The sequence below is a fragment of the Nansenia antarctica genome (genome assembly GCF_963989245.1).
Source record: "Nansenia antarctica genome assembly, chromosome: 13".
Taxonomy (NCBI): Eukaryota; Metazoa; Chordata; class Actinopteri; order Argentiniformes; family Microstomatidae; genus Nansenia; species Nansenia antarctica.
Window position 1 is genome coordinate 8,424,127 of NC_137683.1, and position 24,900 is coordinate 8,449,026.

The following is a 24,900-nucleotide window of genomic DNA, read 5'->3' on the forward strand; positions in this document are numbered from 1 at the left end:
CAGGCATTAATAAACACCTAATGGATCAGATTATGTAAAAAAATCAATTCTGACCAAAAATGGAGATAGAACCGTATAATTCTAACGTCACGATGTATTGATGATAATATCATATACATGGAAGAATAAGATGTTGTCTATTTATTTCACAAGTTGTTAGCACGCCACGCATAAAAGGAGAACTACCTTTTCTCATTCTTATCTTTGGTTTCATGCTACTACATGCTAAGTGATGGGAGAATTAGGTTCTCAATATTTCAATTCTCATTTGAAAAAAGATTGATAAACGATCCAAGTATAGAAAGTTCCTTTGAGCTGTGAATTTAAGAGCCTGTCGTGCCTATGTTTGTGATTCTCTGTGAGGAAAAGAGCTTCTGCGAACTTGTCATGTTAGAGGGGGAGAGATAAAAAACAGTTGACTACATAAAAAAAACAAACTTAAAAGCAAATACTATACTGTAGTAGGTGATGCTATCATGGCTGTTTTTGTCAGTGGGAAGAAAGCCTGAGAAGAGACCTCCCCCCCCCCCCCCCCCCCCCCACATACTTTTGTAGTAACTCTCTTTCTTTCACTCTCTTTACAGATCCAAAGGACAGCTCTCTGCAATGATAGACAGCTCACATCTGTGCCTAGAGGCCTTACCGAAAACATAGAGGAATTCCATCTCAACCACAATAACATTCTGACCCTACAGGCTGAATCTCTCTCTCTCTACCCCTCCCTACGCACTCTAAGCTGTGCAGGCAACCATTTGAAGACAGTAGAATCAAAGGTCTTTCGCAACTCTCCCCTGTTAGAGAGTCTCAATTTTGCTGATAACGATCTTTGCGTTGGGTACCAAGAAACTAGCCTGGCCCTGCGTACACTCCCTAGACTTAGAGCTCTGGATCTGTCAGGGAACAGCCTCACAGACGACATGGCCTCCATCCTCCTCCAGAACATGACGTCTCTGCAGTACCTTAACCTGTCCAGGAACCTCCTGCTGAGGCTGGATGAGAGCGTCTTCAGTGACCTCCACCAGCTCAGAGAGTTGGACCTACAGAGAAACATGCTGTTTGAGATCGATGGGGCCTTCGACAATATGAGCAAGCTCCAGAGGCTCAATCTGGCCTTCAACTACCTGCCCTGCCTGTACCGCTTCCAGATGACCCAGCTGGTGGTCCTCAACGCCAGCCACAACGCCATTGAGTGGTTCATAGCAAATCAGACTGTCGATGACATGTTCCTTCTGGAAACCCTGGATCTCACAGACAACCACCTCCTCTTCTTTCCATTCCTGCCCACACGTAGTCGCCTGCGGAACCTCTATCTGTCCCACAACAGGGTGAGCTTTTACGAACACCTGGCAGATGGAGCTGCTTTCCCCAACTTGACCACAAGTGTTAACTTCTACAACCTGGTGTCCAATGTGAGCAATGTCACGGCTCAGCTGTGGAACGAGAGCCTTCACGGAGACATCTCCTCTTTAGACCTGCTAGATCTGAGCGGAAATCAGGTGGGCTACTTTCCTCAGGGGTTCATCAGCAAAATGCCAGCTCTGTCCAGACTTAGAGTCCAGACAAATTGTTTGGAGGTCTTAAATTTGTCCGTGGAGAAGCTGCCTGGTAGTCTATTTGAGTTGGATGTGAGCAATAATAGGCTGAGAGAGCTCCATGCAGACCAAGGTACTTTGAGGGAGCTGGGTAAATTGACCTATCTTAACCTGAGCCGGAATGACCTGCAGAGGTTACCTGCTAGGCTGTTCTCCTCTCTACCTAGCCTTAGCACTGTAGACCTGAGTTACAATGGAGTCGGCATATGCCTATCTGAGGAAGTGTATGAAAGCACAGGCAGGGACAGAGACTCAGACTGTGTCACATGGAGAAATATATTGTCTCTGAGACAGCTCCACCTGGCTGGATGCAACTTGGGAAAAGTTCCAATGTCGGCGTTCACCGGGACGCCCCTAACACACCTGGAGCTGTCAAACAACCCAGAACTCAACATCAGGCCCAGATCAATAATATGCCTCAGTAGAACATTACAGCATCTGGGCTTGGGGAACACTGGCCTACAAAACTTTGACTTCTCGCCTTTCCAACACTTGAAGTCACTGAACATTTCCACAAACTCTCTCAAACAGCTCCCTGACTCACTGCTAAGCCTCGAGCTACAGCTGCTGGACTTGAGGGACAACCAACTAACTACGATTCCTTCAGGTCAGGCTAACGCATTAGCCCCCAAACTCCAGACTGTGTTTCTTAGCGGCAACACTTTCAACTGCTGCCAGTTGGATTGGTACAGGTCATTTGATAGGATAAAGACGATCAATATCATCGACCAAGCAGACATTTCATGTCAGGATCTCAAAAAAAGAAAACACAGAGTGGTACATTTAGACTCTTTGCTATGTGGTGTCAATGTGGAGGAGTCAATCTTGTGGTACTTTTTGCTCTTTGTGCCTGTGTGTCTCTCTCTTGTTGGCATTTCTGTCATCTTCCTCCTCACCTATAGGCCCAGACTTCTGCACATGGCTATCAAAAAGAAATGCTTGAGGCGCACCCCATATTGATACATACAACACATACTTATTGTGTAGCAGAGGTCAAATGATAAAGCCTGATTCAGGTTAATGTGCTAATACAGACATATATTATATATAATATAGACCGTTTTGGCAGCTGTACGTGTTGATACCATAATCATGAATAAATCAGTCATACTCAAATTTAAAATGTTTATTACGGGCAATGTCATACTCTGATTGCATTGATTGTTGATAATACCTGTAAATTGATGTGCTGACATGGTCTGTAGGTCAGGATTCCCGCGCTGGTCTTAAAAAGACCTAACCCTAACCCTAACCCTTAAAGTCTAAAATCCATCAATGCGATTTATAAGGCCTAAAAAGGTCTTACATTTCAGTTATTAGGTCTAAAAAATTTGGTGCTAGGTATTCAAAATGAGATTAGTTTGTCCTGCAAGGAAATCAGTCCGACCACATCTATTTATGCGGAAATGAAAATGTACTTATGAGTAATTATGGGACTTATTTATTTTATATTAATTATCCTTCAGACTTTTTTTGTCTGTATGGCAGTGCAATCCCTAATTTCATCATCTCAAGGATGACAAAAAGCTATCACACAGTGTAAAAGGTCTAAAAAGGTCTTAAATGTGACTTGTTGAAACTTGTAGGAACCCTGGTAGGTCAACTATTCATCTCTATGAGGAGACCACACATTTATCTGAGTGTGAATGAGTTAAAAGTTAATTTCAATGTATGTGAAGAAAAGGTTTGTGCACATCCGGCCTTTTACATTGTTCTTTAACGTGTGGTTCTCACCATCTCTGGCTCAGGAGGCCTGATGTGAGAATGTGGCTTAATTCATCACGTGTGGCGCATTGGTGTATCTGCCTGTGTGTGTGTGTGTGTGTGTGTGTGTGTGTGTATGTGTGTGTGTGAGCGTGCGTGCGTGCGTGCGTGCATGAGCCCGTGCGTACGTATGTGAGTGCGTTCGTGCATATGTGTGTGTGTTCGTGCCGTGTATATGTGTGTGCGTGAGCCCGTGCGTGCGTATGTGTGTGCGTTCGTGCGTGCGTGTGTGTGTGGATGCAGAAGTAGTGTGATGCAAACTGCTATAAGCAGCAGAGGAAACATGAAATTTCCTGTTTTGCTGAGATCTGCTGCAACTGCCCAATTTAGTATCTGAGGGAGGGGTTTGAGGTTTGAGGTTTCCCTCTTAGGTGAGGCACACAGCTGAAACCCTGGTCACATTCAGGTTCATCTCGAGTTATTCCACAACTGTATATCTCTCTTAATTCAGGATCAGAGTGTGGGGAGAACAGGATAGAACTAGCAACACCCTTCACATTTAACATGGCAGTCTGCAGTGTCCTATCAGCAGCCAACATTAACCAATGTACTTTAACAGAATAGGTTTCCAGTGGTGAGCCACAGAAGGTACCTCAAGGTACCTGGTTAGCAACATACATGGCAGTTAGACAGCACCCAGTATGGATAGGGCTGGGTTTGTGATGTGTGTATCTGCCTGAGTTGTGTGTGTTTGTGTCTGTGGGGTGGGTACAGACCCTTAGAGTGGCAGGGCTGGCTGGGTGCCGAAGGATTCCCTGGAGAATGCAGGGTGTGCAGCCTTTAACCAGAGTGTAGGCTAACCAGAATACCGCTGTGGTGATGCTCTAGGGTCATGGTGGTTGGAACAGAGAGAGAAAGAGAAACCGTGGAGGCCTCTCAGAAGCCTGGGGCTGGAGCTACAGTTGAAAGCTGACTCTTTGCAGACGTTTGGCTACACAGGTTATTGGTTTTGGTTTATAAAACGTGTCCGTCAATGTAATTAAGCACCTGTCAGTGAAAACAGAATAACCATTATTTACTATGAGCATGATTTGGGAACAATTTGGTTACAATGAATAGGTTTCTATTCATTTTGGGAACAATATTCAGGATATTCATTGTAGTTATCATTCTGTTATACGTTAGTATCATTGCTCACAGTTTCATTCTGTGGTGCAACATTCAGTTTTAAGTAGTATGAAGGTTAAAACAGATATTCTCAGTTTTTAGTTGATGGTATTTGTATATTGGTTTCACCATAAACAAAATCAGAAACAACTTTGTTTATGCATAGTGCATATTTTAGGGTATCAAAGGTAATGGAACAATTAGCTTGACAGGGGTTTCTTCGTGGAGCAAAGAGTTCGGAACATCATTAAAAGGAAAGAAAAGCACTATGTCACGAGCTGAGAATAGGTCACCGTCGAGGCGACACCACAAGATCCACTAGATCCACATCCTACATCCACAAAAACAGGATGGCCAGATTACAGTTTGTTAAAAAGTACCTAAAAGAGCCTGCAGTTCTGGAAAAAGGTCTTGTGGACAGAGATGAACACATACCACAGTGATAGCAATAGTCAAATGTGGAGAAGGAATTGCCCGATTATCCACCTCATATCACCTCATATCCACCTCATATCACCTTATCTGTGAATTATGGTGGAGGGCGTGTTATGGCTTCCACTGGAACTGGCTTCACTGATGATGTCACTACTGACGACAGCAGCAGTATCAATTATGAAGTGTACAGAAGCATCTTGTCTGCTTAAAGTACAAATAACTCATTGGACGGCGCTTCATCATACAGCAGGCTATTGACACAAAACATACTGCCATAGCAACTAGGGTTTGAGTTTTTCAAGTTTGAGTTTTTTAGGGCCAAAAAGTAGAAAGTTGTTGACTGGTCAAATCGATCTCCAGATTTAAATCCTATTCAGAATCAGAATCAGAATCAGAATCAGAATCAGAATCAGAATCAGAATCAGAATCAGAATCAGAAGACGTTTATTGCCATGACATGTAAACATGCATTTAATCTGTTGAAGAGGAGACGTAAGGCAAAACATCCTCAACGTCCTCACAAACAGCAACACAAGATGGCTGCAGTACAGACAACATCTGACAGAGCATCACCATCTTATGCCATTTGTGTGGCAAACTTCAGGCATCCATCTTATGACGGCAACACAGGAATGAGAAGGATTGATGCTTCTGATAAAAGGAAGTGTGCTGTCACAGTTTGTGAGATATATAGACTACAATCGTACAAAGAGTTGTGAAATCTAGTCTATGATGACGACTTCTTGGAATGTAAGATACACATATATGGACAAAAGTATTGGGACACCCGAACATCACACCCATGTGCTTGTTGAACTTCTTCATTCCAAATCCAGGGGCATTAATATGGAGTTGGTCCCACCTTGCTGCTATAACAGCTTCCACTCTTCTGGGAAGACTTTCTACTAGATTTTAGAACATGGTTGCAGGGATTTGCTCCCATTCAGCTACAAGAGCATTAATGAGGTCGGGCACTGATGTTGGGCGAGAAAGACTCACATGCAGATGCAGCCATCACTGTCTACATAACATAACAACAGATCAAATTCAAGGTCTCCCTCCTCACCCACCAGTGCATCCATGGAACTGCCCCCCCCTACCTCAAGGAACTCCTCCATACCCCTCAGACCTCCTCACGCACCCTCCGTTCTACTGCCACCAACCTCCTCAAGACCCCCAGGACCAAGCTCCGCACCATGGGAGATTGGGCCTTCTGCTCGGCTGCTCCCAGGCTGTGGAATGCTCTCCCTGACCACCTAAGGGCACCACAGTCTGTGGATGCTTTTAAACAAGGCCTTAAAACCTACCTTTTTAATAGAGCCTTTTTTTTTGCCTTTTAATTGAAAAATGTTTATTGTTTTATCTTCCTGTTTTTAATTGTAGCACTCTGAGATTTCCTATGTAAAGTGCTTTTATAAATAAAATGTATTATTATTATTATAACAACAACAGATCCATGGCTATAATACAAAGAATGCAGTAGTTTCATTTATGTGTGAGTGAGCCAAGGTGGTAAGTTATTCTATGTGTGTTTCTGTGCATCTGGGCGGAAGCTGGCGTGCGTGGACCCCTGTGTTGCGTTCATGTTCATATTTTTGGGAAGGAACTGCGCAGGGCCTCTCAGCATGTGGGCCTGAGTAACGGACAGTAGCACAGGAAGTCAACAGGCTGCTCACTGAGAACCACTTCCACTTAACACTTAACTCCCTAAACTAGTGGTCTAAGCTAACAATGCTTAGGTTGTGGGTTTGTGACCATATATACTGAAAAGTGTATGCACTCACTGCAATGTCAGTTGCTTTGGATAAAAGCGTCAGCTAAATGGCTTATATGTTGTTATTATATTATAACTCAGACACTAGCAGGACTGTCTGTATCACAACACATCCACAATCATCCTCTTGACCTCACTTCTCAGGCACTTGCGGAGGTGTGAGAGGATTTGATGGGTGAAAGCAAATGGTAGTCGCTTCACCATGGCACATCGCTTTCATCATCCAACCTCTCAAGTATCCACGAGTGCATAGTGCTGTGATTTGGGATTGGAGGATAGCATCATGTTCACACATAGTAGGCCTACTAAGTGAGTCGATGGAAAAACACACACATTTAACAGTTTAACTGTGAAATATATTAAGTGTTACTTCATGGAAGAGGAATTTGAATTTGTAGCTTAATCTGTAGTCCCAAATGGTTTATATGGATGAGCTGTAATTGCTAATTACTATTCATCTTGAGCTCTATTTCTGGTAACAAGATTACTATGAGCATCACATTACAGGCCTGACCTCTAGTGGCCAATTACAGGAACTACATACAGTATAAGAGACATTTTAAATCACAAAAACAGACACATTGAGCAATCTTTTCTCACTTTATTACTTCATATTGCATATATTCTTTACAATTCTATGGCAACAAATAACAATAAGCAGCAATAAGCCATAATATACTTTAAATCCCCCAATGAAGAGAAAGTGAAAAAAATCGAGTGTATTTGGACAGGGCTGAGGATCGGGAATTACGGGCAACTGGAAACGCACCGAATGTTAGTAGTGAAAAATGAACACCATCTCTTACTTTACATCTTAAGGCACTGATACCCATCAAAGTAAAATAAGGCATACTTAACCAGAAGGCACAGAGAACAGCCCATACACAAACACTGCATGCCTCAAATCAATGTAAATAAGCACTACTCCAAAAATAGTAAGTGTCAACTGAACGGAGAAACAAAACAACTTCTCTACAGTCAATGTGCTATTTGAGTAAGTAAGTAATGTTGGTCCCTAATTCTCAATGAATCTACTTTACAGATTAATTAGGGTTCAATATCAACAAAGATTATTCTGAAATGCTTTTTCATGCAGAGTACTTTCGGGTTAGCTACAGTTAAGGCATATATATCAACAAAGGTTTATAATTTGACTCAACTATACATCAGAGATATCCTCATAGGCACATCACCAGACAGCATCTAAAGCACGTCTCATCTAGCCAGGTAATCCTTAATGTCATTTAGGACATTCCCTATTCTGATTCAGCCATCTCCCAGTCTTCCATGGAGCAATCAAGTTAACATATGGCACTTTCAATGGCAACGGCCATTTCGATGGCCAGTAAATAAATTCATATGATGACCAAATGGCCATCTCATCATAAGATGATGAACTATAAAATAAGACTTAAAAAAAACATCTTCAATTTCAGTATTCTTATTTATAATTCAAGTGCTTTTTTTGTTGTTGCAAATATTAAAAAGAGAATGTCTAGTATTTAATTCATAACAAAACTGTCCTATTGTTGGCAGTGAGAAAAATCACATCAAAAGCACTTAAACCCCACCATCTGAGTTCGGTATATTGTAAACAAACAGGTTCTGTTGTAAAAACGGAAGGTTAGAGAGATTCTGGCACATATTGTAGATTGCATTGGGAAAAGAAATAGGCATGGAAGCTTTTATAAACATAGTTGCATACTCAACAGGGATAGGGGTCAAATCACTTCCATTTCAACTCAGTCATTAAACTGCTGCTTGTATCAAAACACATCTCAGTTTATAAATTGAAAATCTCCCATTAGCTACTAACATGCATGAACGGAATTGACTGAATCCAAATGGTTCTGACCCCAGCCCTTGATACAGGATATAAATATGAGATCCCAGCTGGATGACACTGGGGGTTGTTGCTTGTTTCGGGGCCCTGGAGACTCTCTCTCCCTCAGGGCTCAGTTTAGCAACTCCAGATAGGTGATTGGCACTTTTCCCTTCTGGTTTCCCCGCTCGCCCATCAGCCAATCAGAGTCCATGCCCGGGACGCTGCTCACCATGATGACCTGGGACAGGGAGGAGGACAGAGAGACAACCCCTCTCAGTCAGTTACCACGGCAACCCAAACTCATCATCTGGTTTTCAAACTCTTTGTGCCCAAGGCACACCAAAGGACGAGCCGAAATCTCAAGGCACACCTGTATTCATATCTGTGCAAAACAGGCTCTATAACAAGTGTTATCACTCTTATCACTCTGGAAACCTTTAGTTTTTATTTTCGTCTGTACTGGTGGTTAGTTGAAAGCAATCAATTTTCCCTCTCAGATTTCTCTTTTTAACGTTCATTTTTATCCTTCACACTGGCTGTCAATCAGGGCCTTTGATTCGTCACGCTCTAATAATTATCAGCATCAACTGCGCGAACGGCCAAAACTGGGGTCCGCTTTGATGAACGTTTTTAAAAGTTCCCCCATATTATGAAAAATGCACTTTTTCAGTGCTTGTGCTATACATGTGGGTCTCTGATGACCCAACACACAAACTGTGAAATAAAGCAATTAAAATGTTTGTGGGCTGCCTATTTCAGAAAACTTCTACAAGCCATTCCGGTTTTCCGTGTCTTTGCTACATCACAATTGGGTCTAATCGGCCAGTCTTGAAAGTTTTCCCCTGTCGTGAGAACGCAAGATCCGATCATTTCCATTCAAATGGGTTTTGGATTCCTTGTTCTGTGGGGAATATGTGACTTTTTTATTTTTCCCCTGGTAACCATGGGTAACCATGGGTTTTTTCATGGAGCTGCGACACAGCGAATCCACAGAATACCGCTGCTGATTTCCCGACCAGTGGTGAAACAGCCCAAGTATAGAACATCTCCTTCGTATTGGGAGATGAGTGCGTAACGGAGTACTGATGTAGTACATAAAAAAATAGAAATAGATTCATCATTTTTTGTATAGTGGTATATTGCAATAATAATGTATGGTTGTCACTAGGGGTGTAACGGATCACCTAACTCACGGATCGGATCACGGTTTTTGAGTCACGGATCGGATCATTTTTCGGTCACTAACGCAAAATGTTTTTATTTTTTATAAAAACTGCTTTTTCCTTGAATTCTGTAAAAACACCACTTTTATTATGTGAAAAAAACCAACAACATTCAAGATGTCAAAACTGGTAAAATATATATATATATAACATATTCTACACTCAAACATGATATATTATACTGAAATACACATTCAACTTAAATTCTAGTGCAATATGAGAGAGGGAGGCGCCTGGTTGCAGCAGTGAATCACTGGGCTCTTTAAAGCAGATGAATAAACATGTCTTATGCCACTTTTAACTAAATAATAAAGTGAACCCTTCCTTTGAACATGGTATGAAAAAAATGCCTACATTATCAGAAGTTGTCGAGCTGCCTTTTTCGTGCCTCCCGTCATAATTGACAGAGAAGCCAAAGTTGATTGGACAAGAGGCGTTCCTTGAATGCTGATCAGTTTCCAGAGCGAATTTACGAACGCAGCCTTGTTGTTGTGGATTCCCAACTTCACGTGTAGTGAGTAAACAACGGATTCTTTTTTTGTTGCATTATCAACCTATCATTGCGCTTTAGAGTAAAACAAAGCCGCAACTGTCGCGTCTATCTTTTCATGGCAACTGTACATTGCGATTTACAAGAGATATTAACTAATATTAAGTAATATTATTACTTGTTTAAATGTTGCAATTGATCCGCGGTACAGATGCATGCCGAACCGTGGGGGGCGATCTGTACGGGTCACGGATCATCCGCATCACGACACCCCTAGTTGTCACAAGATCCCACGGAACACCTGGACTTGCCTCACGGCACACCGTTTGGGAACCACCGCAGAGTTAGCGAGGCAAGGGCGGGCGAGAGAGAGAGAGACAGTAATAAAACAAGTGTACGGCGCATAGTGTTGTCCCCCATGAATGATGTAGCACCACCCCACGTATGAGTTGGTGACTCAAAGGTTACTGGTGTCGGAGCTAAAAACGTGTGACGGATACGAGCGAACGGAGAGAGGCCGATGTACAACTTCCAACAGAAGTCCTGATGTCGCCCACCTCGTCTGCCAGCAGGGAGAGCTCGCTGCTGCCGGCGGCGTCGTAGTCGTAGAGGACGCGGGCCTTGCGGCTGCCGCTGGAGCCCCTCAGCTCACTGAAGCCCGCGGAGCCGCGGCTGGGAGAGGGGCTGGGCAGGGAGGCGGACGGCGGGGCGGAGGGCACAGAGATACTGGCCCCGGGGCCGGCCGAGGACTGGTTGTTGTTGGAGGAGAACGTGGAGGGGAAGCTGGTGGAGGGAAGGGGACCAGACCATTGTTAGATGCAGGGCTGTCCGACAGTTTGAACAAGCCCACACGCAACAGTTTAAAAAAAAAATTTAAATAAAATAAACGTAGCTTACCTCCCCAGCTGCTTTTGGAGGTCTGTCATGTACTGGTAACACTGTGCGTAGTATGTCGTCTGGGCCTCCACAAAGTCATTCAAGCAGCGGAGGTGGTGTGCCTATGGAGCAGAGGGGGCAGACAGAAGGGTGGGAGAGGTAGGCATAAAACAGACAGACATAAAAACAAGATGTCAAAGATGGGAATAAATGACCACTCTAGAATACTATTGGGAGTTGAAGATGCTGTAAGGTGACCCCTTTAGGGTCATAGGGTGGGAGGGGGGAGGGGCTTACATGGGTGCTGCTCACTCCCTCCAAGAGGAGCCTGGTGATCTCAGCCTGTCTGTCAAACTCGCTCTGCGTCATCCTCAGGTCCTGCTCTGCCTGAGAAGGGGGGGGGAACAGACACATAGTCAGACGTGGGTAATACCTCAGTCACCATACTCAGGAAACAAACACAGGGTTCCCACACCTTCTGAAACATGACATTCAAGCACCTTTCAAGGACTTTCAAGACTCAAATCCCTCAAATTCAAGGACCCAACACGGCATAGTTTGAGACAGAACTAGTTGACGAGCTAAGTAAAACATTTTTGAATATGTATTTTTTTTTAGAGAGAGAGAGAGAGAGAGAGAGAGAGAGAGAGAGAGAGAGAGAGAGAGAGAGAGAGAGAGAGAGAGAGAGAGAGAGGGGAATTCAAGCACTTTCAATGACCCATGTCTATTTTCAAAAACTCTTAAGACCTTGATTTCCTTTTCCCTAACACCAACACTACACAGCGCCCGTTTACTGATGGAGTTTAGAAAGACAGAGACTCAGAGATGAACATTAGGCATAATAAGCCCATTGACGTAATGCATGTACAAATTATGTAGTCAAAACTACAGTTTGTAAATACTTTACAAGAGCCGAGTTTAATCGAGTGAAACCAGGGTGGCGTTTGCTTCTGGTTGTGTGACATTTCTTTGCGGCGTTAAGGAACAGGGGGGCACGGAGAACAATGGAGTCGTTCTTTGTTTGACTCAAGTACAGAGAGGAGGAAAAGCTCAGTAAACATGGACTGATGGTGACTGTGATATTACATTTGGGGGCCTTCTGTTCCTTCCAGATTGTAACTATTGTTCAAGATGGAGAGGGAGGGGGAGAGAGAGAGAATACATAGAGAGATAGAGGAGAGAGACACAGACACAGAGAGGGAGGGGGAGAGAGAGAGAATACATAGAGAGATAGAGGAGAGAGACACAGACACAGAGAGGGAGGGGGAGAGAGAGAGAATACATAGAGAGATAGAGGAGAGAGACACAGACACAGAGAGGGAGGGGGAGAGAGAGAGAATACATAGAGAGATAGAGGAGAGAGACACAGACACAGAGAGGGAGGGGGAGAGAGAGAGAATACATAGAGAGATAGAGGAGAGAGACACAGACACAGAGAGGGAGGGGGAGAGAGAGAGAGAATACACAGAGAGATAGAGGAGAGAGACACAGACACAGAGAGGGAGGGGGAGAGAGAGAGAATACATAGAGAGATAGAGGAGAGAGACACAGACACAGAGAGGGAGGGGGAGAGAGAGAGAATACATAGAGAGATAGAGGAGAGAGACACAGACACAGGAGCAGCTGCTGCTAACCTAGAAGGCCGCTGTGCTCAGTTCAAACATGGCCCAACATTCCACTCACCAACGTCACTTCCTCTGGCCATCTGCTTGTTTGCATTTGAAAATAGTGACAGTCATTAGAGCCACAGCTGGCCTTACACAGCCACCAACGCTACATACCCTCTGTGTGTGTACATCCAAGAACAATATCAGAATCACCACAACACTCATTATGACTCTGAAATCAGATTATGCCATGCATAATCCTGTAAGTCATATCATAAACACACCAAAGGATTCTTCTGAGCTTGTGTGTCTGTTACCTATTTTTACACAACTCATTCATACGCATCACAGCACAAACTCTACTACACGCAACACATAGTCATCACAAACGTCAAGCTGCCTTCTCTTGCTGTGTGTGACGTTCTTCAGGGGATACAGCCGAGTGAATGTCGGGGCCACAATACAGTACAGGAACGAACACATTATGCTCTCAAAATATCTTTTGTTCAGCTGGTTACCATTAAACCATTAAATCAAGAGGAGTTTCACCATCATTGTGATTTACGGGTTTTGAAAGTCCCTCAAAGTTCAGGGTAAGCCAATGGTTTAGGAATGTACTGTACTGCATCTGTTGGGTCAACACTGGAATCCTCTAAAGAAGGTGCCATATCAGTGTTACTCCAAACAAGGTTCAGGAGCACTCTAGCAGGCACTAGCAGGTGAGTTGAGTTTATTATGACCTTGTTTAGTCCTCGGTGGGGCTTAACTGTCTAAACCACAAGAGAAAGCAGACCGCCAGGCACAACACCCGAAGGTGCGACACGTAACATTCAAGTGAACGTACTGTATCTGAGAAACCATAGTGGAATAACGAGGTGAATTACTCTGCACTAGGGTTGGGTACCGAAAACCGCTACGGTATTTCGGTTCCTCGTTTCGGTTCCTCTCTCGCCCCCTGGTGTCCGAAACGGACATTACATGCAGTAGTCAACCGCACGTGACATCATCGCCTGTTAAAGTTCCACTCAGTGCATGTATGTAATGTAATCTAGACTGAATCGCTCTCAACACGCGCGAGGCAACACGCTTGCAAAACAGTTTTGGGATTGGTCTGAATTTAGCGGGAAATTTGGATTTCAGGAAATCCCTCTCCTTTCCCTCTCTCCATCACTTTAGCAGCGACACAGTATTAGCAGGGGGAAAGAAGGGGAGTCGAATTTGTATTGACAACGGATTTACATGCTGGAAAAACATGCAGCTAAAATTCAGGGAACATTTGGACAATAAGAGACACAAGGGAGCTGTGGTCGCATGCTCTAACTACAGGGCAATATGCGCGGGGCAAAAATAATCTATTGCCTCTAAAATCATCACGAACAGAACGGCGGAGGTACTGGAAAACAGGGCTCATGTCGGTGTCATCAAAGGTAAAAGTTGGTTTTCTCAGCTGATAATATGCATCACCTTGCTGTTGATTGTTTACCGAATGCTCCATCTGACTGTCACACTGTGTATTTTACTTGTGTAAACAGTTAATGAGTAACGTTAGCCGGTTTTGTGCGTGTACTCTCATGTAGGCCTACTTCGTATTGATGAGTTGATAATCTATCTTTTGTGTGTATGTAGGCCCATGTGACTGTCAGTCACAAGTTTATATTCTACGGATGTTGTTCAGTGCTATATGCGCGTTCCTGGTTCTGTGTGTACTCGTGTAATTCATAATCAATGAGCTGATTATCTTTCACTGTGTGTGTGTGTGTGTGTGTGTCTTTGACGTATCTGTCAGTCACATGTATATTATACGGTAGCCTATGTTCAGTGCTGTATGCGCGTTCCTGGTTCTGTGTGTACTCTTGTGTAATTCATAATCAATGAGCTGATTATCTTTCACTGTGTGTGTGTGTGTGTGACTGTGTGTCTTTCGCGTATCTGTCAGTCACATGTATATTATACGGTAACCTATGTTCAGTGTTGTATGGGCGTTCCCCATGTTCTGCTGCAGCTGTAGCCTCAGGATATCTTGGTATTTGATCACCTGACTATATAAAACATGGCCGCTCTGCATTAATGGCTTGCACGCGGAAAATCGCGTAAGTGACCCCCCCCGCCACTAATGTGAACAATCCTGGAAGAAACACTGAGCTATATATATATATATAAAACATTTTTTTAATCAAAAGTACCGATTTAAGTACCGTTTTGGTACCGGTACCGTTCTTTAAGTATCGATTTGGCACCGGTATCGAATAAAACCCAAACGATACCCAACCCAACTCTGCACACAATAGTACAGTTTAACTGCATGGACATGGTAGTTATGCATAGGTTATTCCACTATGGTTTGGACATGGACATGGTAGTTATGCATAGGTTATTCCACTATGGTTTGCCTGACATAGATAACGGTCACGGTAACGCCAACTGTCACTCTGGATTAAAGGGCAACAAACCTTCAGTGGTGTGACATGCACCAAACTGAACATGTAGCAGTATTGGCAGCGTAGCCAGCATCTCCTGGCAGAGGACATGTATTAAAAGGCTAAAGAGGATGAAGACATGGGAGGAGAGGAAGAAAGGACTGAAGGAAGAGAGACGGAAAAGGGATGCCACAGTAAAGAAAAAACGCAAATGAGCTCCACAGAAATAGGAACTCAAATGTCCCACAGCTGGCCGTGTGAGCGTGTGCTGTACCTAAGGGGTTAAAGCCTTGGCCAATGTTGTGTAACTAAAAGGTCACAACTTGTGACTTGTAGCGGAATAACAGACAACGCCCAAATCACTTTTGCTCTTCTTAAAAGAGAGGTCACTGACAACTTTTTTTTTGGGCAAGGGAGCGCCAACTAACGTTATGAATGACCAACGATGCCTATGTGCTGCGTTATGAATGACCAACGATGTGTGCGTTTTGAATCAAGTGACAGTAAATACTCACAACTGCTCTAGCATCCGCAAATCTTGCTTTCTTTAGCCTGGTCTTGGCTGCGTCCAGATCCAAGCGCTTGACCTGCAAGAGCTTCCGTTCTTTCTGAACACAAACATAAAGAAAACACACCAAACAGATAGCCATCACATAAGCTGCATTGTGACATTTGAAAGGGAAGTTTAGGGAACATGAAGTTTAGTCTTCATAGAATATAACCGTTTGTTAATACCTAGAGGAATTGTACTCAATTGTATCACACTCAATTGGCATCACATGAACACGTTCTAAGTAATGTCTGACACAGTCACAATGCTATATGGACAATGGACTAAATGTCTTACCAATACAGAGTATATTAAGTACTTCAGTAGCTCAGCTAAAACGAGAATGTAAGAATGTTATTCCAAAACACTGCATGAGGACTTGCTGGGGAACAGTCAGACGAATGCATCAAATACGGTCTGATGACTGGGTGATTATATCTGATGAGCCAATCAGACGTCACATGAGGAGCAGCAGCAGATTCACTCTCTTTACAGGAGGACACAGATGAGCCAATCAGACGTCACATGAGGAGCAGCAGCAGATTCACTCTCTTTACAGGAGGACACAGATGAGCCAATCAGACGTCACATGAGGAGCCCCAGCAGATTAACTCTCTTTACAGGAGGACACAGGTACAGAGGAAGGCAGAGTAAGAATTGCCATAATGCTTCAAGCCACAAATTGGGTTACTGGCCTCTTATCGTAAATAATATCTTCTACAAAAGCATGAGTAGGCCGACTACATTTCTGTTAAAAGGCACTTTCAGATAAGCAAGCTGTGGTGTCGAGGTGGAGTGGTTTCTGACGAGTTTCTCCTCCATGCTACCTGTGGTAGGAGAGAAGGAAGCCACTCTCTAGCACACTCCTCCTCCACTGTGAATAAGGGAAGAAAATGGAAAATGTGAACGACAACGGCAATATGGTGGCTTAGGGAACTCTAGTGGCTGCTGCTCCTGTGTGAAACCCGCTTTAAAAACACTCTGGGAAATGACCTGGATGGGGAAAAGAGCGGGGTGACCCTACCAGAGACAATGGACCTATCGCTAAGCCACGCCCCAAAATAGAAATTGTCCAATCATAGCACAGCAAAAGTCACGACAGGCAGAAAACTCGGACAAACAACTCGCTAATATCTGATGGTGAAAAGCTTCTTGACTAAATATTCTTGTCATCTTTAAAAAAAAAAAAACATCTATTACTTGCTGTGGTAAATCACAAATCAGAAATTTGCCAACTCCTGCCATTGTAAGTCCTTGAATGTCATTCAGTCACAGTCGGTCAGTCAGTCACTGTCAGTGAAGCGTTGTTTGTTTGTCTGAGTATTCAAAGGGGGTGTGGCTTAGCGATAGGTCCAATACAAAACCGAGACAATCGAGAAACAAGAGGAGACGATCGACGCATGTGTTGCGCGCCTACCGTTGTTCGCATCTTTATTTTCTAGAAATATCTTTGGTAAAGGTTGTTCTGACTTCCTGCTAGAAATACAGAGTGTTCTTCACTTTCAGATAAGGGGGCTACGCAGTCCACGATTTTTCCTGTTGTTACTCACCAGGATGGTTTTAAAGTCGCCTTCTAGAAAGTTCCTGAAAGGTGTCAGGAAGTTGATGGCTGAGCTCTGGATGAACTCTCTCTCTGCTCCTCCAATCTGCTTCTCTGTCTCTCCACATTTTATAAGTGCATTTCCTGCAGGGACAGTGGACACAGACTTGAATGAAAACACAAGCAAAGATGCCGGACATTATAGCTGCAACCATTCTGAGATAACCACACTCAGGCATTCTAAAGTAATGCCTCCATACAGTAAGCATCATCATATCAGCTTGTGTCAAGTAACTGCTAGTTGACAAGACATTACCATGACATTGTAACTTGCCATTTATAAAAGATGATGAAGTGCTGAGTTACTCATCACTTGTGAGGGTGTTGTATAGTCGCTGATGTAAAAAAACAACAACTAATCCTTCCTTCCTTCCTCTAGCATTGTGACGACCAACGGCCCCTGGTTCTACCTTAAATGTGTTTCTTATGATGACTGATGTACAGATTACTTACCAGCAGTGATGTGAATAACGGCGTTAAAATAAACGGCGTTACTAACGGCGTTACTTTTTTCAGTAACGGGTAATCTAATTGATTACTATTTCCATCGTTATAACGCCGTTACCGTTACCGGTAATTCAATGGGGCGCGTTACTAGTTACTACTGAAGCTTCTCATTGTCATCCGACCTCAGTCACAGCTGGGAGGGGAGGGGCGAGACAACCGCGCAAGTGATCATGATTGGCTATGGTAGAGAACATTTCATGGTAAGCCAACCATAAGCCAACCATAGTTCAGTGTCAACACTTCATATTGGCTAGGATGGTTAGATGACTGGGTTGGCTGGATGAATGAATGCATGCATGGATGGATGAGTGTTAGGAAGGAGTGTACGGATGGATAGATGAATGAATGAATGAATGTTTAGGAGCTAAAGTTGGATTTGTCCAAGAAATTCATGTCTTATTTTTTCAGTACTACTTTAAAAGCACTTCATATTGTTTAACTGTTTACTTTTGTTGTGTTGAAAATACTTGAAGTTACAGTCTGTCTACCAGTTGTCTGAAGTTGTGTGACAGTTTGATTTATTTAATTAACACTACACAGATTTAAAAGCACTTCATGTTGGTAAATGTTTACTTTAAAAAGTAACGCAATAGTTACTTTCCCTAGTAACTAGTTACTTCTATAATGAAGAAATTCAGTTACTAACTCAGTTACTTTTTGGGATAAGTAACTAGTAACTAATTACTTTTTAAAAAAGTAACGTGCCCAACACTGCTTACCAGTGAATCACTAGGAAATCACTTTGGATAAAGACATCTGCTAAACGGCAACATTTTGATGGTCATTCTACTGTACATACTCACCATATGCAGTTCCAGGGCCAAACTCATTTCCAGACTCAATCATAGACTGCCCCAGCAGCTCATGGTTGTTCATCCTTGTGGGGACTTTCTTCTCCAGTTTCTCATACAGGAATTCCTCTATTCTGACATCTGCAAATTGTAAGCGGACAACTCGATTAGCAAAAGAGGAGAGAGTCACAAGAAACCACTAAGCAACCTTGTGCTGTGTGACCGTACGACATGAGCCTCACAGAGAGCATCCAGCCATACGCTACACATCAGGTTAGTAGCTCTATCCCTGACTGCAGGCACTCCCCGTGAGGTTTTGAGGGTTCATGACAGTTTCATTAGTTATCAAATGAAGCCTATTGCATCACACAGAAGTCAGGCCTATAGCATAATAAGCAGCCACTTGCCAATTCTAGAACAATCTATGACCATCAAAGTAAGGCCATAGTCTTACCATCATTGCTTGCATGAGTGTAATATAAAATGACCGTTGATTAAAAACAGATGCATCTCCTTTTTGATAGTGCCAATTGTTTGAGCAAGGTCATTTCTTGAACGATATCCTCTCTATAGACTAACTGTGTTGTAAAAGGTATGTTATCGTTTGAGTGGGCCTGTGTAGATCAGCTGTTTTGTGTGCGCCTGTGCTTGTGTGTCTGTCCTTGGCCCCCTAGCTGTGACAGTACTGACTGTGGAAGACTGAGCAATGTGGCACCATGGTGTGATCTGAGACGGGTCCACAGCTGAGCTCACAGCCAGACAGACACCAAACTGTTGTTTTTACAGTCAATACTTGGTGGACACATGGTGGACACTGTCAATGCACATAAAGGGAATGGGCACCAATAGTTTGCTACTCCCAAGTATGATCGCTACTGAGGAACTAACAATGCAGCCAGGTTGCAGGTCTTTTAAACCACAACATTTTAGCTTTTTAAATCATAATACTGTTTTCTACTATTATTTTTTAAATGACTGGACTTTTTAAATAGGCACTACATTTTATAAACACTGTTATATCTGTCTGTTTTTATTGTATGTATGTGACCTATGTGTGTTTTTAATGTGGAAACTGTATTCATGAACTGCACTTCTGCCTGTCAAAGGAGAATTTCTGTCACTGTGTGACAGACAATAAAGCTATCTTGAATCTTGTTCTTGTACCAGGTTGTTCTTGTACCAGGTTGTTCTTGTACCAGGTTGCTCCTCTCATATCTAGGGTTGGGTACCGTTTGGGTTTTATCCGGTACCGGTACCTAACCGATACTTTAAAAACGGTACCGGTACCAAAACGGTACTTAATTCGGTACTTTTGATTTTTTAAAATGACATATATATATATATATATAATAATAACACGGTCGACAACATTAAACAGCTTTTCACTTTTTTATTGCTGAGGCACAATATATATTAGTTAAATATACACTCAAATTAAAATAAATGAAAATAAAACTCCTGAGCCTTGGGGACTCCATTAAGCTGGGGGTGCCTATCGTTGGTACTGATGTCGAATACGAGTACACACTTGTTCGGCAGCCCCTCAAGGACATCAGAATATTCTTAGAAAAGGGATCTAGTGAAGAGGCCTGCATAGCCCCCAGAACCAAGAAGACCGAGAGGAAATATAACTCTGATGAACTGGAGCCCTCCGCCTCGTCAAAATCCAAACTCTGTTGCCGCTCAGCTACTACTCCCCTCCCCCTCTCTGGTCCATGTTGACATGACGATTCATTTTTCAGACACAGTAGTAGGATAAGGACAGTACCCGAATATCAAGAGATCCCCGATCATGTTGTCCTCCTCGCAGAGACGCAGCCACACATCCGCACAACGTCATCAACAGACGCGTCGAATCCTGGAGTGCACTGTCCAATCAAAGGCTTGCGTTCGTAAACTCGCTCTGAGAGCGTCGCAGCGCACACTGGGCCCGACGTCATAAGGGGAGCAAGTCATTTGATTGGACAGAAGGCATTCCACGAGTGGTGATCAGAATTCCAGAACGAGTTTACGGAACGCACCCATAAGTCGAGCGCCGCGTTACGCCAACCCGCTAGCGGAAGTTGCTATTAGCAACCTTCTCGTTATCCTTCCGTACTCGCTGCTTTCACTGAATGGAAATTTAACAGGCGATGTGACGTCGCGAGATAGAAAAGTACCGAAATGAGGCACCGAAATCTCCTTTGCGATTCGGTACGGGTACATACCGAATGTAAAGTAACCGGTACCTACCGGTACCGATTTTCGGTACCCAACCCTACTCATATCAGTTCAAAGGAATCAGGAAATCAAGAAACACTCGCGGCTGCTAATCTCAACCCACAGCCTAGTTAAACAGGAACCATTTACTGAGCTATAGCTGACTGAGAAGTGAGAAGCCAAAACAAAGCAAAGACCTACAAGACACAGCTGTCAGTGTCAACGTGTAGCCTCAGAGTTAAGACGTTGAGCATTGATTTTGATTGTGAGGGAAGAGTTTAAACAAAAAGAAGAAGAATTTACATTAACAGTCAAGCAAGCAAGAGGAAATGAGAGAGAGACAACAGAATCATGCAATTCTAACAGGCAAACCAAACAACAATGATTGACTCATTAATTTGACATAATGTGAATCTCAGTAGTTTCCTCAACGCTGGGAGAAAAGCGTCCTGAGAAGGGTTGCAAAATTCCTGTTTCCTTTCCGATCATTTCCAAAGTTTCCACATGGAAATAGAAAGGAATCTGAAAGTTTCCCAAACTCACGGGATTTTTTGCAACCCTGCTCATGAGCAATTAGAGCATCCTCCGCTATGCAGTCCTACATCAGAGTCTGAGACCTTGCCAAGCCGGCCATTCAAATAAAAAAGGCCCTGCCAAGACACAGCTGTCACTTTTGCTCCCTTCATGCTTTTTTTCAACTTTGGATTTAAATTTGAACCCCGTTTGAATACTTTCAAAACACAGGACATCATTGCTTCCTCGTTTTCTTTGACACAGGCTAATCACTGATCTAACCAGACTGCATTAGCGGCGCTGCATTGCTTTAACAAATCAACTCATGTCAGATGAGTGAGTTTATCAACAAGGAAGGAATGTGTTGATGTTATGTGTATTCAAACAAGGCGTTGTGTCTGTTCCATCTGTGGATCTATGAAGTGAATCCATCAAATGAACAGAAATGAAGTGTGCTTTGTCAAATACCAGTCCAATAAACACAGTCTTACTTGGGTTCGGCTGTAGTAGAACCTCTGTTTGCTTCATGATCCTCTCCGTCCACTGCTTGGTGCACTCAGCTCTGGTCAGAAGGTTCTCCAGATGGGCATCTAACTCAGTCTTCTCAGCCTGCCCAAGCTTCTCCTCTGTGAACTGGAGTTTAAATGAAAGGGGGGAGGGGGGTCAATGAAATGCACAATGTGCCAAGAAAGTGACTACAGTACAGGCCAAAAGTTTGGACACACCTTCTCATTCAATGTGTTTCCTTTATTTTCATGACTATTTACATTGTAGATTCTCACTGAAGGCATCAACACTATGAATGAACACATGTGGAATGATGTACTTAACAAAAAAGTGTGAAATAACTCTAAATATGTCTTAGATTTTAGATTCCTCAAAGTAGCCACCCTTTGCTTTTTTGTTGTTAATAAAATAAAAAAGTGTTGTTGTTAATAAAATATATAATAATAATATTATATATATATAATAACATATTATTATTAACACATATTATATTTAATATTATAATTATATATTTTATTAACAACAAAAAAGCAAAGGGTGGCTACTTTGAGGAATCTAAAATCTAAGACATATTTAGAGTTATTTCACACTTTTTTGTTAAGTACATAATCCACATGTGTTCATTCATAGTTTTGATGCCTTCAGTGAGAATCTACAATGTAAATAGTCATGAAAATAAAGGAAACGCATTGAATGAGAAGGTGTGTCCAAACTTTTGGCCTGTACTGTAATTACAGTCATTTGTTTTACATGGCAATCTCCTCAGTGTGAGGAGCATTAAGCTACTCTCTCTGTGCCCCACAGTCACGTGATGCTCAGTCCTCGGGCCAGACCGGAAGTGCTGAGCTGAGCGTTTACACTCCGTGATGAAGGATAGCTGGGTGGTTCTTTGACCTGCTGGTTACCTGGTTACCACTACCAGCATAACTGGCCTGGTTCATCTACGACCAATACCTCCTGACACTACGTCTTCTCCCCACTTTAGTCAGCTAATTGCTGCCAGCAGCAGGCTAACTTAGCTATCTATCTGGTAGCAGCTATGTGTAACCCAGGCCTGAGCAAAGCACCGGGCTTTCCCAAAGTTGAGCTTGAGGCGTCACTTCTGCTGTCAGTTGTGAGAGGAAAGTAGTGACTGTTGATCGTCAAACAATACCGTGCTGTTACACATCACATTAAATGAAAAAGATCACCATGTCGACAACATTAGCCTGCTCGTTTTCATGCTGAATGTTGAACTGTTGAACTGTTATATATTATATACTGTTCCACCTGTAGAAACCAACTTACTTGTACAGCGCGACTGAATAAAGTCCCGGCGTCCGCTGCGAGTCTTTTGACGTTGAAATCCATGTTTAGTTCGGATTTTTAAAAGTAAAATAATACACCTCGGAAGATAACAAACACTTATCCATACAGATCAAGGGTCACTCAAACCAAAATGTACGTTTCTCTTTCTGTTTTGACCAAACTGTTGCTGTGAGTCAGTGGCCAGTATGGACAGTCCCACCCTCTGTGTGCTGCCTGCCAGGGAGTTGCTAGGCGGAGTCAAGCGAGAAAAAAAATACTGCTCGTGGGTGACACCTGGTGGTCGTTATTAGCAACGATTAGAGAATTATGGTGCTTTTCCACTACAGGGCCAGCCCGGGTTACACTGAAGAAGCGCACTAATGGCTAATTAATGGCTTGTTTGACTTGTGCACTTCTGACTGCAGTGCTTGAAAACATGGCGGTGATCACATGATATGATATAAAATCCTCAATGAAATGTGTTATGATTTCACTTTGAATGATCACCACATATCAGCGCATAACACCACCATCAACTGAACATATTTGCAATATATAGAAGTCTACACATCGCGGCATATACTAAACTACTACATAAACTCAAATGTGAGTCAAGAAAACATTCATGATTGGCCATGAACATTCCCTCCGATTATAAGGCACTGTAGTGCCGAGAGACGGGAGTCGGAGGCGGTGTATCGAATGTCACAGCTAAACGTTTATTTACAGACATGAACAAGTCTCTACCACATGCTTCAAGAAGTCACAAACTTGGGTACCACACACTTAACTCTCCGTGCGGAACCAAACTCCCCAACCCATAGTTCCGTGGGTGAATTATGTCAACCAGTGGAGGCTGGTGACTTCCAGAATTGAGGAGGCCAATTTCTTTTCCGCTTGCTCGCTTCACTCGCGATGGAATGTTCCCTGTTCTTCTTATCTGTCTTTGTTAAAAATTATTAATTTGTGTTTGGCGGTACTGAAGGGATTGGGACACTCTCAGGATGGTGGATGAAGCAGCTTTTATTGCCTGCACAATGGGTCATCAAATAAACAAAACAATTGGCATGAATCTCTGGTCCGCCTGCAGTAGCTATTGTCCCTTCTGTTCAGGCTCACAACATTCACCACAACATACTACATACAATCAATGACATGTCAAAAGCACTCAAACACTATGTCAATCAGACACACAACATACAATTCAGAACAATACTTCATCCATTTCTAATATTTATCCTGCAGAACAGCACTCATACGCGTGTGGCGGAAAAAGGTACTACACGGAGGCCAGGCCTCCTGTTCCCACCCATTTTCAGTGATTTGGCCAATCACATATTGCCATGAAAAAAATTGCATTACATTGACTTCTATGAGAAACCACTTTCCGACAGGAGGCCTGGCCTCCGTGTAGTACCTTTTTCCGCCACACGCGTGTATGAGTGCTGTTCTGCAGGATAAATATTAGAAATGGATGAAGTATTGTTCTGAATTGTATGTTGTGTGTCTGATAAAAAATATAATTATTGCTTTTTTAAATCTCTCTCTCTTCTCTCAAATTATTGGGGAGGCCAGGCCTCCTCCACCTCTATGGAGGAGCCTCCACTGATGTCAACCCACCACAGCACTACTTCATGCAGCCTGTGAGAAGTAACTGCGGGGATCCACTGGCCGACTCTCGTAAATCTCAAGCATCCAAATTTGTTTAGGAACTCGGATAAATGTAATCCCCATCATGCAACAGATATTGAAAGCGTCTGATATGCGCTAGTCAGAAACTGCTCCAAATGTAATCTTTCAAACACGCCATTAATGAGCCACAGCTAGGGGTTGCCA

General features: G+C 43.1%; 2 protein-coding genes across 2 annotated transcripts in view; one reads left to right on the plus strand and one right to left on the minus strand.

The window, feature by feature from the left end:
* The window catches only part of nrros (negative regulator of reactive oxygen species), a gene marked incomplete at both ends in the record, with an annotated part of 2,930 nt that extends 378 nt beyond the window's left edge, over positions 1–2,552 (plus strand). The window contains one exon of the mRNA XM_080544472.1: positions 585–2,552. Within this exon, the coding sequence (XP_080400598.1) occupies positions 585–2,552 (1,968 nt within the window). The remainder of the gene's footprint in view (positions 1–584) is intronic.
* A 4,714-nt stretch (positions 2,553–7,266) lies between these two features.
* On the minus strand, positions 7,267–23,222 carry sh3glb1a (SH3-domain GRB2-like endophilin B1a). Its single transcript, XM_080543900.1, has 9 exons — positions 23,065–23,222; positions 21,762–21,903; positions 18,571–18,699; positions 17,211–17,344; positions 15,626–15,718; positions 11,384–11,473; positions 11,108–11,208; positions 10,768–10,993; positions 7,267–8,735 (listed from the first exon to the last, which is right to left on the minus strand). Exons 1-9 carry the CDS (start codon positions 23,125–23,127, stop codon positions 8,628–8,630), a joined length of 1,086 nt encoding a protein of 361 aa, XP_080400026.1. The 5' UTR covers positions 23,128–23,222; the 3' UTR covers positions 7,267–8,627.
* Between the last annotated feature and the right edge of the window lie 1,678 nt (positions 23,223–24,900).